This window comes from Bufo bufo, chromosome 2 (genome assembly GCF_905171765.1).
Source record: "Bufo bufo chromosome 2, aBufBuf1.1, whole genome shotgun sequence".
In the NCBI taxonomy this organism is placed as follows: domain Eukaryota; kingdom Metazoa; phylum Chordata; class Amphibia; order Anura; family Bufonidae; genus Bufo; species Bufo bufo.
Window position 1 is genome coordinate 597,513,045 of NC_053390.1, and position 14,074 is coordinate 597,527,118.

At 41.8% G+C, this 14,074-nt stretch overlaps 1 protein-coding gene across 8 annotated transcripts in view; it reads left to right on the top strand.

The window, feature by feature from the left end:
• Positions 1–14,074, top strand: part of CAMK2D (calcium/calmodulin dependent protein kinase II delta) — a 420,621-nt gene that overhangs the window by 236,337 nt on the left and 170,210 nt on the right. For all 8 annotated transcript variants that reach the window (XM_040418340.1, XM_040418343.1, XM_040418341.1 and 5 more), the window contains exon 6: positions 4,523–4,595. In XM_040418340.1, coding sequence (XP_040274274.1) covers positions 4,523–4,595 — 73 coding nt within the window. The remainder of the gene's footprint in view (positions 1–4,522; positions 4,596–14,074) is intronic.

Below are 14,074 nucleotides of genomic sequence, written 5' to 3' on the forward strand. Positions count from 1 at the left end.
GGTACCTAATGGCAGTCAGGCTACCTCTGGCGAGCACATGGAGGGCTGTGCGACCGTCCAAAGAAATGCCACCCCACACCATTACCGACCCAATGCCAAACCGGTCATGCTGGAGGATGTTGCAGGCAGCAGAACGTTCTCCACGGCGTCTCCAGACTCTGTCACATGTGCTCAGTGTGAACCTGCTTTCATCTGTGAAGCGCACAGGGCGCCAGTGGCGAATTTGCCAATCTTGGTGTTCTCTGTCAAATGCCAAACGTCCTGCACGGTGTTGGGCTGTAAGCACAACCCCCACCTGTAGACGTCGGGCCCTCATATCACCCTCATGGAGTCTGTTTCTGACCATTTGAGCGGACACATGCACATTTGTGGCCTGCTGGAGGTCATTTTGCAGGGCTCTGGCAGTGCTCTTCCTGTTTCTCCTTGCACAAAGGCAGAGTTAGCGGTCCTGCTGCTGGGTTGTTGCCCTCCTACGGCCTCCTCCACGTCTTCTGATGTACTAGCCTGTCTCCTCGTAGCGCCTCCATGCTCTGGACACTACGCTGACAGACACAGCAAACTTTCTTGCCACAGCTTGCATTGATGTGCCATCCTGGATAAGCTGCACTACCTGAGCCACTTGTGTGGGTTGTAGACTCCGTCTCATGCTACCACTAGAGTGAAAGCACCGCCAGCATTCAAAAGTGACCAAAACATCAGCCAGGAAGCATAGGAACTGAGAAGTGGTCTGTAGAACCACTCCTTTATTGTAGAACCTGTTGTCTATCCCATTTGCACAACAGCATGAGAAATTGATTGTCACTCAGTGTTGCTTCCTAAGTGGACAGTTTGATTTCACATAAGTGTGATTGACTTGGAGTTACATTGTGTTGTTTAAGTGTTCCCTTTATTTTTTTGAGCAGTGTATTTTGTATGCAAGGAAGAAATATGTTGAGAAGAGCTAATTGCAGTGCATCCTTTGATATTTTGGTGTTTGATTGTCTTGTGAGCTGCTGTCGCCCACAAAAAGGGAAGAAAATCCTCCAAATAGACATATAATTGCGCAAAATAAGAGTTTTCATATTGTGGGATAACTCCTTTAAGTGTAGAAGTCTTACTTATATAACAAGACCATAGCCTGGAATCCCAATAGTTTAATCTGCTAGTAATATGAAGGTCGCGTCTCTGAATTATTCCAAACTGTAGTATCTTCACAGTGGTGCCACAATGTAGGCAGTTAGCACAGGCACATAATTCCCACAAAATTGCTTTTCTTGTTGTGCCCACTGCAGATAATTACCCTTTCTACTTATGTAGCTAGCACAATTAGCATTAACTATAAAATGAGTAGTTACTGCCATAAATTTGTAGGTAAAAAAAGACATGACCCCCTTTGCCATGGTTTCAATGTGCATACTGCTCATGGTTACAGTACATGATTGTGGCATGTCTGCATACAGCCCCGCAGCAGTTTAGTTCAAACTCATGGTGGTAATTTGGACAGAAAAATCCACTGTGTGCAAATACCATGAGCCAGAAATCACGACCTATCTCACAGATTTCTGGACACCTGTTTCTTAAGGAACGTACATATTCCTCTGTAGTGTTAGCACTAAGTGGAGTTATTGGAGGTTCAGTCTGCCATAAATATTGGTTTAGTTGATATTTCCATCCCCTCTTGGTAACATTTGAATCATTCACCCAAGAGAACCCTCTAATTACTACATGTAGGAGAAGGTGCTGGAACAGAAAGCTTTTATTACATTTATTGACTATGGATGCGTTTTGTAGAATAGAGATTTTTATATAAGATCACATGCTGACCCAATGTTCTGGGGCAACCTTTGAAGGAAATAGTTATTAGAAATATTGATTAGTGTCTAGAGATTTATTGTCCTATTTGAAGACATGGAGCGGAGCTATTTATTCATAAGCCTCTTCTCTATTAAGCTGGTCCTCCTCTGCTATCACAAGAATAATGTTGACTGTGCTCACGTGCAATCATTCTGCAGACTTCAATGCCTGTCAGATGAGCACTGGTTCATTTATAAAACTGCATTTTTATGAGGGATATTTATCTAATATGCCATGTTAATTCATTTGCATATTCAGAAGAAAAAAAATGCCCTGCACTAATAATGATAAAAAGAACAGTCCTCCTATCCTAGAGAACGTTGTCGCTTCTATTAGGATTTGCAAATATAATAGGCAAGGTGCACTTCTTAGCCCACACAGTCCCCCCAAACCTAATAAATATCCTCAGGCCTGCCCACTCTATAACATTCTGCTGATGGGTAGAAGATTCACCAAATAATACAGGTCGTTGAATTCAAAGATCATATTCTCAGCAGCAGATCTCCCTTAAAGGGAACCTGTCATCAACTTTATGCTGCCCATACTAACGGCAGAATAAAGTAGTAATCGGTCGTTTCTAAGTAGAATTAGTAGTCGGTCGTTTCTAAGTTAAAAGTAAGTGGTTACCAAGAACCAACATCACAAACATTGCAGATTAGGCCTGGAAAAGAGTCACGGCCACCTGAGAAGAGTCCTGGTTATTCATGAATTCCTGCTCTCCTGCTGATGACTGACAGGCTTCTACCTAGTTTTCTCCCTTTCTCTCTAGGAGAGAACTGCCAATCATCAGTAGATGGGTGAGAGCAGGAGATTAGGAATAACCATGACTCTTCTCAAGGCCTGGGCTGCAATGATTATGATGCTGGTTCTCGGCAACCACTTACTTTTAGTTCATGAGTGACCCACCACTGAAATCAGCATTTCTGTCACTATTTTATGTGGCCCTAAGTGAGGTCAGCATATATACTCAAGGGTAGCTAGCCACATACCAAGTATATTGCTTATATATACATATACACAGGTGAAACTCGAAAAATTAGAATATCGTGCAAAAGTTCATTTATTTCAGTAATGCAACTTAAAATTATAATATTGTGAAAAGGTTCAATATTCTAGGCTCAAAGTGTCACACTCTAGTCAGCTAATTAATCCATACCCCCTGAGCAAAGGGTACCGGAGATTGTGACTTTGGGGTTTTCATAAACTGTAAGCCATAATCATCCAAATTATAGCAAATAAAGGCTTGGAATATCTCGCTTTGCATGTAATGAGTCTATCTCATATGTTAGTTTCACCTTTTTAATTTGCATTACTGAAATAAATGAACTTTGCACGATATTAAATTTTTTTGAGTTTCACGTGTTTGTGTGTAAAAAATATATATATATACACACATCTGTGTTGGTCCCATGTTTATATGTGCCTGCATTGCTGATAAAAATGGTTTTAATATATGCAAATGAACCTCTAGGAGCAACGGGGGTGTTGACCTTACACCTAAAGATTCAGCTCTCTGCAACTGCCAAATCCACTTTGCACTTTGACAGGATCAGGCGTAATGACGTTTTCACTGCCTGGCTCGGTCAATCAAAGTGCAGAGGGTGCAGCATTTGCAGAGAGAGCTGAGCCTCTAGGTGTAACGGCAATGCCCCCATTGCTCCTAGATGCTTTGCATATATTAAAACGTCATTTTTCTCAGCAGTGTGGGCACATATGTACATGGGACCAACACAGAGGCCTTTAGCTGCCAAGTGCACATGTAACAGGTCAGCCAGTTTCATAGGTACAAATCTACTGACAGATGCCCTTTAAGCTAATGGAAATTCCTTTAATTTGGTGTTATATGGAAGTCATTCAGGGCCAAAAGCGTCAGCAGTGCTAGAGGTGGAGTCAGTCCCAGTCTTCAGTGAAAAACAGACTAAACACGGATGCCATCCATGTTGTGTCAGAAATTTTCCCGGACCCATAGACTTCAATGGGCGTGTTTGGTCCGCATCATGGACTAAAGTAGCACGTCTCCGTGTTTTTTTACAGACGCATTTAAATCAATGAGTATGTGTGTTCATTGATGCTACGTGGAAAATGCGGACCGGACACGTCATTAAAAAACGGAAATGTGGACGAGGCCTCACACTCAGTTTTTCAGTTTATCATTGGGTATTTAAGAGGCTGACTTTCATGGTTTGTCTAAATATGGTATTTTTGGGCCTCAGCTTGTTACACTGTATACTTTCTCACTTTAGATTTTTTTTCCTAACTCCAAAAATAATTCCTTTTTTTCCTTGCCATTTTAGAATTCACATTTCCATAACCCTACTGTGTTCAGTGCCTGTGCTAACTGTGATAAAGAAAATTTCTAAATGGAAAAATCACTGCTGCTTTGAAAATGTACATATTATTTTGAAGTTGCCTGTTCTGTACCATGGAATATGAATGTTCTTATTTCTTCCCTCCTTTGATTCCATGTACGAATAATAAGTACATTTTCATGTCCCCTAACCCCCCCCCCCCCCCCCCCCCCCGCTCACACATAAGTGTTATTCCTTTTGTAATGTGCGCACATTCTGTCTGAATTTAACCTTGTCAAATCTGGATTGATGCAAATGTCTGTCGTTTTTTGTTTGGTTTATTGTGTTACTATTTGCCTTTAAATTGTTCTCCCTTCCATTGTACCCTTGTATTTTCACAGTCATTGTATACAGCAGATTCTAGAAAGTGTAAATCATTGTCATCTTAATGGCATAGTTCACAGAGACCTGAAGGTCAGTATCTGATGCTTACAAGTTGCGTAATACTGTCGCAAAGGTGGGATTGACTGAAGTGTACCTTCGTGATGACTCTTCTGAAGTAAAACGATATGCATGGTGCCTGCACGCTTCATATGCATCATGGCTTTCAAGGCACACGTGTTAAATGTGGTTGTGGTCAGAAGTTGACATGTCTTAGCTATCCCAAGTTCAGATGTACAGGATATAAAGAGGTTTGGGCTTGCCATGATGATTTATGCAGTCTGCAGATTTCACCCCACTTCTGTCCTCAGACATTGGGTTATACTTACAATCTCAACTGGTTGCAAATTCTTCATTGGATGCATAATTCTGTATTCGTTTAATTGTATACATTTTAGAAAAGATAAAATGTTGCTAAATCATAGATTAAAAAAATAATCGTACCAGTTTGCTGCCCGATATCTGGTAGTAGTTCAACCTCCATTGGCATGGATACCTGCCAGTTGTTTCTGGTTGTAAGTTATGACCCAGTCTTGCTGACGGTATACAGACAGTGGGTGTAAGCTTGGAACTAACACACACCTCCTGGTGTTTGCATGCAGTCATTGCATTCAGCAGATCCTGGAGGCTGTACTTCACTGCCATCAGATGGGTGTTGTCCATCGAGATCTAAAGGTAAGTGGCTTCTTCAGAAGAAATGATGCGTATGCTGTCTGGCTCTAATCCTGCATGTATTGCCTAATAACGCTGGCAGACAAGCTTTTTCTTGTATGCTAAATTTAAATTAAGCATTTGCTTTATGAATATCTGTAAATGTAATCTATATGTGGTGGTATTTGTAATTTGTTATTAAAGTAGCCATGTGTGAAGAACTAGCCTTGTGTTAATCTGTTGGGATTTAAACAGGCTTTACAATGTAATTAAATTATCTGGAATTCTCATTTCTAACACACCACAGATGGGTACAGCTACTCCAAATTTAAGCATAATTTTTACTAGAATATAGCGAATGCATTATCCTAGCTAGCAATACACAAAAATCATTATTTAAATAGTGTAAAAAACAAAAAAAATCTAATTTACCGCCTCCATTTGCTCGCGACGGGCCATCAGCCGCCATCTTGATTGAAGATCTCGGCCAAAATTCCATGTGTGGTGACGTATGACATCACTACGCCGGCCGGATCTTCAAGCAAGATGCGAGCAAATGAAGGCGGTAAGTTTAATTCTTTTCATGTTAACTTGATACTGTTTTTACACTCAGATGCCGCAATCATGTATAAACGTGGCATCTGAGGGGTACAATGATGGAGAGAAGCGCTATCGCAGCTCCCTGTCATTGCACCCGCTACTTAGAAAAAAAATGTGCTTTGTGACGAAGTAATTTGTCACAAAGCGAATAAAAAATAAAAAAAAACGGCGAATAAGCCGAATCGAACTTTTCAATATTTGCTTATCTCTAACTATCAACTACGGATCAAATTCTATACACTTCTGCTCTAGTCTCTTATGTTGACAGTGGCCAAATTCCAAAGAGTTATTCAATGAAAAAAAAAAAGGCTACTTTCACACTCTTGTTTTGGCTTTCAGTTTGTGAGATCCGTTCAGGGCTCTCACAAGTGGTCCAAAACGGATCAGTTTTGCCCTAATGCATTCTGAATGGAAAAGGATCCTCTTAGAATGCATCAGTTTGACTCCGATCAGTCTCAATTCTGCTCTGGAGGCGGACACCGAAACGCTGCCTGCTTGACAAAACTGAGCCAAACGGATCCATCCTGGCACACAATGTAAGTCAATGGGGGATGGATCCGTTCTCTCTGACACAATCTGGCACAATAGAAAACGTATCCGTCTCCCATTGACTTTCAATGGAGTTCATGACGGATCCGTCTTGGCTATGTTACAGATAATACAAATGGATCCGTTCATGACGGATGCATGCGGTTGTATTTTAACAGATCCTTTTTGCAGATCATTGACGGATCCGCCCAAAACAGGAGTGTGAAAGTATCGTAAGTCTATAGTTTGTACTGTAAGTAGCAATGCACCGTATTTTTCGCCCTATAAGACGAACCGGCCCATAAGATGCACCTAGGTTTTAGAGAAGGACAATATGAACGAAATATTTTTAATTAGACCTCAGGTCAGACCACCAATCAGACCCCCAATGTTAATCAGACATCAGCTAACAGCCCCAATCAGATCCCCCATGTTAAGAAGACCCCAACAAGACCTTAGATCAGACCCCCAATCAGACCTCAGCTCAGACCCCAATGTTAATGACCCCCAATCAGACCTCAGCTCAGACCCCAATGTGAATGACCCCCAATCAGACTTCAGATAAGAGCCACATGCCACTCATCAGCCCACATTGCCTCATATCAGCCCCCAGTAGCCCCCATTGCCTCTCATATTAGCCCCCAGCAGCCCCTATTACCTCTCTTATTAGCCCCCATTGCCTCTCATATTAGCCCCCATTGCCTCTCATATTAGCCCCCATTGCCTCTCATATTAGCCCCCATTGCCTCAGATCACCCCCCAGCAGCCCCATATCGCCTTAGATTACCCCCCCAGAAGCCACATATTGCCTCAGATTACCTCCCCAGCAGCCCCATATTGCCTCATGTTTTATAAATAAAAAACCCACTTACCTCTCCTGCTCCTGGACGCCGCCACTCCTCACCGCCCGCGATCTTCTTCCTCCTGCTCATTAGTATTCACCCCATAAGACGGGGGGGTGTCTTATGGGGCGAAAAATACAGTACCACAGGAAACATCTAAGGCAAAAAATTTACAAAAATGGATAAAGTGAAGGGATAAGTCGACTTCCTTTGAGTTAATCAGCAAGTGAAAACAATGACACTAATTCAGTGCCACAAGAGTGTCATAAAATCCCAACAGTAGCAAAGCTTTAGCATACTAGAGTCAATAAAGCGCAGGCAGCTCGCCCTTAGGGGCCATGACATTCATATTTCAGAGGCATGCTAGCAGGACACCACCGCTATCCACTGGCCAGGAAGAGGAAAGACAAAAGAGAAACTAGGAGTGAGTGGTAGAGTGGATTAATGGCTATCCTAATGTTTCAAGCAGTTTAGGATCATTAATCCTCACAGCCCAGTTCCAGTCTCCATTTCAGATGATCACATAGCATGCAGAACAGTTTTTTCCTTTAACATACTCTTTGAACTTAAAGGTGTTATCTGAGATGCCTCACAACCCTGTGCTCACATGCATACATTCGGCAAGTGATCCCAGCCTGGGATTAAAAACCACAGCTCATTCTTATGTCTGAATCTCTCGCTAAAATGCTAGCGAGAGATTCAGACTCACGCGTACGCTGTTCGTTCCCAAGGCTGGGATCATGTCCCGAATGTATAGCACATGATCCCGGAAGTGCCGGCCACACGGGAGCGTGCAGCATCTCGGCTAACTCACTTGGAATTTTACATCACCCAAGCTAAGACCTCTTTCACAAGCGAGTGAATTGTGGACGTGTGCTGTCCATGTTTTCCATTGACTTTAACGCTAGTAGATTTCTACAGACCGTGAGTCTGTGGTGACGCTACAGAAGCATGTCCTATTTTTGTCCATGATTACAAAAGCCTTAAGCACGTTATAGTCTATGGATCCATTCAAACCACAGACACAACACAGATGCCATCTGTGTTTGGTCCATGGTTTTCACAAATCGTTGCTAGAAGATGATCTGGAAACCATTTTTCAGTCTAGTGTCCGTGGAATACGGATGACATACAGAGGACAAAAATCAGACACGCGGATTCTTCACAGAGGAACCACTGACTATCTTGTGACGGATATTGTCATGGACATTGGCCTGTGAAAGAGGCCTAAATGTTAGTGTGGATTCACTTGTAGTGTAATTTTTACACCACAAAAAATCTGATGTAATAGCCTTCCTGTGGATTTTGCCTTCTGCACTGCAAAGGGTGATTCCACGACAAAGCCACATGTAGAACTGCACGTAAGACATTTGTCCATGGTCTAAAATTACTGTGTGAATACACATTTGGTAACTTCTGAGAAGTCTTACTAAAGCAGGCATCACAGGAAGCATTAGCATTGGTTTTGCCTTCCTTGATAGAAGGATTTTTTTTCAGTGGGATCTAGGTGACTGAACTTTTGGGGCTTTTTGCCAGTTAGAGTAGCGTTTTCCACAGCCACCATGTGATTCGAGGCCAGGATTAACCCAGCAACATGTTTACCAGTCATTCAAAATTAAAGCACAACTTGGCCTTTTATGTATATCTTTTAGGAAATATTTTATACCAGGTTTATGGAGATTTTTTAAGGACTTATTCACTTTTAAGATGTTGAAAATCTGTCCTCGGGATAGGTCATCAACATCAGGTCATTGGTGGTCTGGCACCTTTATCGATTAGCTGTTTGCGGCAGCTGCTGGCGCCAGAAACCTAATGGTAGACAAAGTCAGAAGCAAAAAACATAGTTCGTATTGGCCATTCTAGTTTAATGCAGCTGAGCTCCCATTCAAGCTACTACAAACATCTGATAAGTGGGGTTGCCAGGTGTCAGACCCCCACAGATGTAATATTGATGACTTTTCCAGAGGATGGGTAATCAGTATCTAAAAGGTGGACAACCCCTTTAAGTGTAAAATTCAGGAATATCTAAAGTACGGCCTCGTGCACACGAACGTATTTTCTTTCCATGTCCATTCTGTTTTGTTTTTTTTGCGGACCTTATGCGGAACCATTCATTTCAATGGGTCCGCAAAAAAACGGAAGGTACTCCGTGTGCATTCAGTTTCCGTATGTTCGTATTTCCGTTCGACAAAAAAAAAATAGAACATCTCCTATTATTGTCCGCATTACGGACAAGGATAGTACTGTTTTATTAGGTGCCAGCTGTTCAGTTCCGCAAAATACGGAATGCACACGGACGTCATCCGTATTTTTTGTGGATCCATTTTTGCGGAACACAAAATACATACGGTTGTGTGCATGAGGCTGTATTCTACCTTGTGCAGACTTTGACAGCTGGCAGCTCACCTTTTAACCAGAAGCCTTAGTCTAGCATACTAACTCCAGAGAATATAACAATAGTTGTCCAAGCAATCCCACAGGACGTGTTACTGCAAGTGGGCACGGACTGCCATGGCGAAGAGCATGTGTATAGGGATGTCTGCAGGCACTACTAGGGCTTGTTCACATCTGTTCAGAAGCTAAGTTAAAGGTCTCCCATTCTGCCAAAAAGGACCAACAACAATGTCCAACAAGGCAGACTTTTTTTTCCTCTAACCTATTGGACTCGCGAATGGTAAATGTGGTCAGTTGGGTCTGTTCAGCACTTCTGTTATATTCATTGTTCTACACCTCTAATGGGACAGAACAGAAATGGCTAATGCTGATGTGAACATGCCCTGACATATTTTTTCCGTACAAGACCTTGTAGGGTGAAAGACCACAGGAAGCAGAATATCTACCCAGAAAAGTGACCTAATTTTTGCCTCTGTTCCACACCCAGTTTGCAGCAAATGCTGCCTACAGTACAACCTAGTGGGATGGAGTGCAGCTTCCCTTTACGATATGCACATACAATAAATAGCTTGTTTCACTGAATTAAATAGAAAATGGATACAGTAGTGTATTTTGGTGGTATAAAGGATTTCTAAATATAGACTACATTATGCCGTAGGCTCATTTTGAAGGTATTGTGGCTCCACAGTGCATTCAGTGGTTTTCAGATAAATCAGATAATGCATACTTGTTTCTCCTCTTGAAATGTTCCTAATACCACACATAATTTGCCAGTTTAAAAATAGAATACCAGCTTGTGCATAAATAGCAGTGAAGAGGAAAAAAAATCTCTGTGCATTCACTTTAGCTGTGCCTTGCATTTATGAGCCTTCTTCAAATATTGGTTACATTCATTAACTTGCTGTACTGTCTGCAAAAAGTCCTGTCCTGCCCTTGTTATAAAATTTGGCATTTAAATTCTTCTGCAACTCCGCCTAATTCCAGGCCTCCGGTCAATTAGAAAGGCAGCAAATGCTCATCTCCATTTAAATCAAAAGATGTTAAGCAGAGATGAAAAGCTTTAAACACAGTACAAAATAAGCGTGCCACCGCTTTAAGGGACCGTAGTTATTGATCAGATAATTGGTAATTGTATTACACATTTAACTGTCCAATGACCAAATGAAAACTACAGACCAACATTTTATTACCGTATATGTCATTCTTGAGTAGGACTGTTGTCCGCAGCATCTGGGCCCCGTACCATTAGTAGGGCAGGGACATGTTCCTTTAGTTCTTTTACTCTTTCCCTATCCCCCTATCTGATGTAGAGAACAGGGTTTTTTTTTTTGTAATTTGGGTGGTGGAAAGGAGGATAATATCATCTTTATGAACTACTTTGGCCTATAAAATTTATCTATTAGACCCTATCTATACAGGAGTTATTTAATATACAGTTATTGGTGGACAGTGGGTGATAGTAGGGGCAGTTTTTTTTATATGCCAAGATGTGGCTTATTTATTAATTGCTTGTCTCTCTTCCCTACTAGCCAAAATCAGATCCCTTGGCAAGGGAAATTTTCCTACATAACTTTTTTGTTCAGCTCTGTATATAGAGTGAGAACAGAACCATACACAATTAGGGTCAATTCAGTGTAATACTCATTTGGTATCCTGTCATTGTTTAAGCTGTGAGGATATGGGCTGAAAATTTGAAGAAGGGTTTTACTAAAAGAATAGAAAAAAGGCGGTTATATGACTGGGAGTTTTGCATCACTGAAAAAAATTCACAGTTTACATGGGGTTAGAGATAAAACAAAATCAAACAAAGGAGTCAAAAATATTAGACTTGGTCATTTATTTGTTGAGAAAAATGGTTAAATGTTACATGTCTGAGTGGCAAAAGTGTGTGAACCATTGCTGTTAATATCTAGTGTGACCCCCTTGTGCAGCAATAACTGCAACTAAACTTTTCAGGTAATTGTTATAGTCCTGCACATTGGCTTGGAGGAATATTAATTCATTCCTCTGTACAATCAGTTTCAGCCATGTTATGTTGGTGGGTTTCCTCACGTGAACTGCTCATTTCAGGCTCTTCCACAATATTTGATTAAGTTGAGAACTTTGACTTGGCCAATCCAAAACTTTAATTCTATTCTTCTTTAATTAACCCCTTAAGGACTTAGGACGTATCGGTACGGCATGGATCCCGAGTCCTTAAGGACCCATGACATACCGGTACGTCATAACTTGAAATCTGTATTCCGGCGCCCGAGGGGTTAATCGGAACGGGATTTCGGCTGAAATCATTCAGCCGGCATCCCGTAACAATGCAGGGGGGGGTCATTTGACCCCCCCGCATCGGCGATCGCAGAAAACCGCAGGTCAATTCAGACCTGCGGTTTGCTGCGCTTTGTGCAGTTTCTGATCCCCGCGGGCCCTGACCGCGGGGATCAGAAGCTTTAGTGTCCCTAAAATATATATTTTACACCCCCCCCTGCACCCCTGCATGATTTTTTGCCGGCGGGAGGTGCAGGGGGGGAGTTGTGGGCGGTGGGGGCGGTGCGGGAGGCGGGCGGTGCGGCAGGCGGGATCGCGATCCCCCGCCCGCCTCCCTTTGTATAATCGTTGGTCTCTAGTGGGTATACCAGGGTGCCAGCACATTGCTGGCACCCTGGTATAAACGGCTGACATCGATGATGCGATGTCAGCCGTTTAACCCCTTCCATACAGCGGTCCGTACAGACCGCTGTATGGAAAAAGTTAACAGTAAGAGGGAGCTCCCTCCCTCTCCCATCGGGGGGCTGCTGTGCCTTTGCAGCCCCCCGATGGAGAGGGAGAGAGCCCCCAGACAGCCCCCCGAGAGATCCCCTCCTTACCCTTCCCCGTCTGCGAAGTTCTGAGCAGACGGGGAAGGTTCCCATGGCAACAGGACGCCTCTCAGGCATCCTGCTGTCCATGGTGCTGAACAGATCTGTGCTAAAGGCAGAGATCTGTTCAGACAAAGTGTAAGTAAAATACAGTACTGTACAATATATATTGTTCTGTACTGTATTATACAGACATCAGACCCACTGGATCTTCAAGAACCAAGTGGGTCTGGGTCAAAAAAAAAGTGAAAAAAAAGTAAAAATCCAAAAACACATTTATCACTGATTAAAAATGAAAAAAATAAAATTCCCTACACATGTTTGGTATCGCCGCGTCCGTAACGACCTGATCTATAAAACGGTCATGTTACTTTCCCCGCACGGTGAACGCCATAAAAATAAAAAAATAAAAACTATTAGGAAATTGAAATTTTGCCAACCTTACTTCCCAAAAAAGGTAATAAAAGTGATCAAAAAAGTCGCATGTACGCCAAAATAGTACCAATCAAACCGTCATCTCATCCCGCAAAAATCATACCCTACCCAAGATAATCGCCCAAAAACTGAAAAAACTATGGCTCTTAGACTATGGAAACACTAAAACATGATTCTTTTGGTTTCAAAAATGAAATCATTGTATAAAACTTAAATAAATAAATAAAAAGTATACATATTAGGTATTGCCGCGTCCGTATCGACCGGCTCTATAAAGATATCACATGACCTAACCCCTCAGGTGACCACCGTAAAAAAATAAAAATAAAAACGGTGTAAAAAAAGCTATTTTTTGTCATCTTACGTCACAAAAAGTGTAATAGCAAGTGATCAAAAAGTCATATGCACCCCAAAATAGTGCCACTCAAACCGTCATCTCATCCCGCAAAAAATGAGACCCTACTTAAGATAATCGCCCAAAAACTGAAAAAACTATGGCTCTTAGACTATGGAGACACTAAAACATTTTTTTTGTTTTAAAAATGAAATCATTGTGTAAAACTTACATAAATAAAAAAAATTGTATACATATTAGGTATCGCCGCGTCCGTGACAACCTGCTCTATAAAATTACCACATGATCTAACCTGTCAGATGAATGTTGTAAATAACAAAAAAAAAAACGTGCCAAAAAATCTATTTCTTGTTACCTTGCCGCACAAAAAAGTGTAATATAGAGCAACCAAAAATCATATGTACCCTAAACTAGTACCAACAAAACTGCCACCCTATCCCGTAGTTTCTAAAATGGGGTCACTTTTTTGGAGTTTCTACTCTAGGGGTGCATCAGGGGGGCTTCAAATGGGACATGGTGTCAAAAAAACCAGTCCAGCAAAATCTGCCTTCCAAAAACCGTATGGCATTCCTTTCCTTCTGCACCCTGCCGTGTGCCCGTACAGCGGTTTACGACCACATATGGGGTGTTTCTGTAAACTACAGAATCAGGGCCATAAATAATGAGTTTTGTTTGGCTGTTAACCCTTGCTTTGTAACTGGAAAAAAAATATTAAAATGGAAAATCTGCCAAAAAAGTGAAATTTTGAAATTGTATCTCTATTTTCCATTAAATCTTGTGCAACACCTAAAGGGTTAACAAAGTTTGTAAAATCTGTTTTGAATACCTTGAGGGGTGTAGTTTCTTAGATGGGGTCAC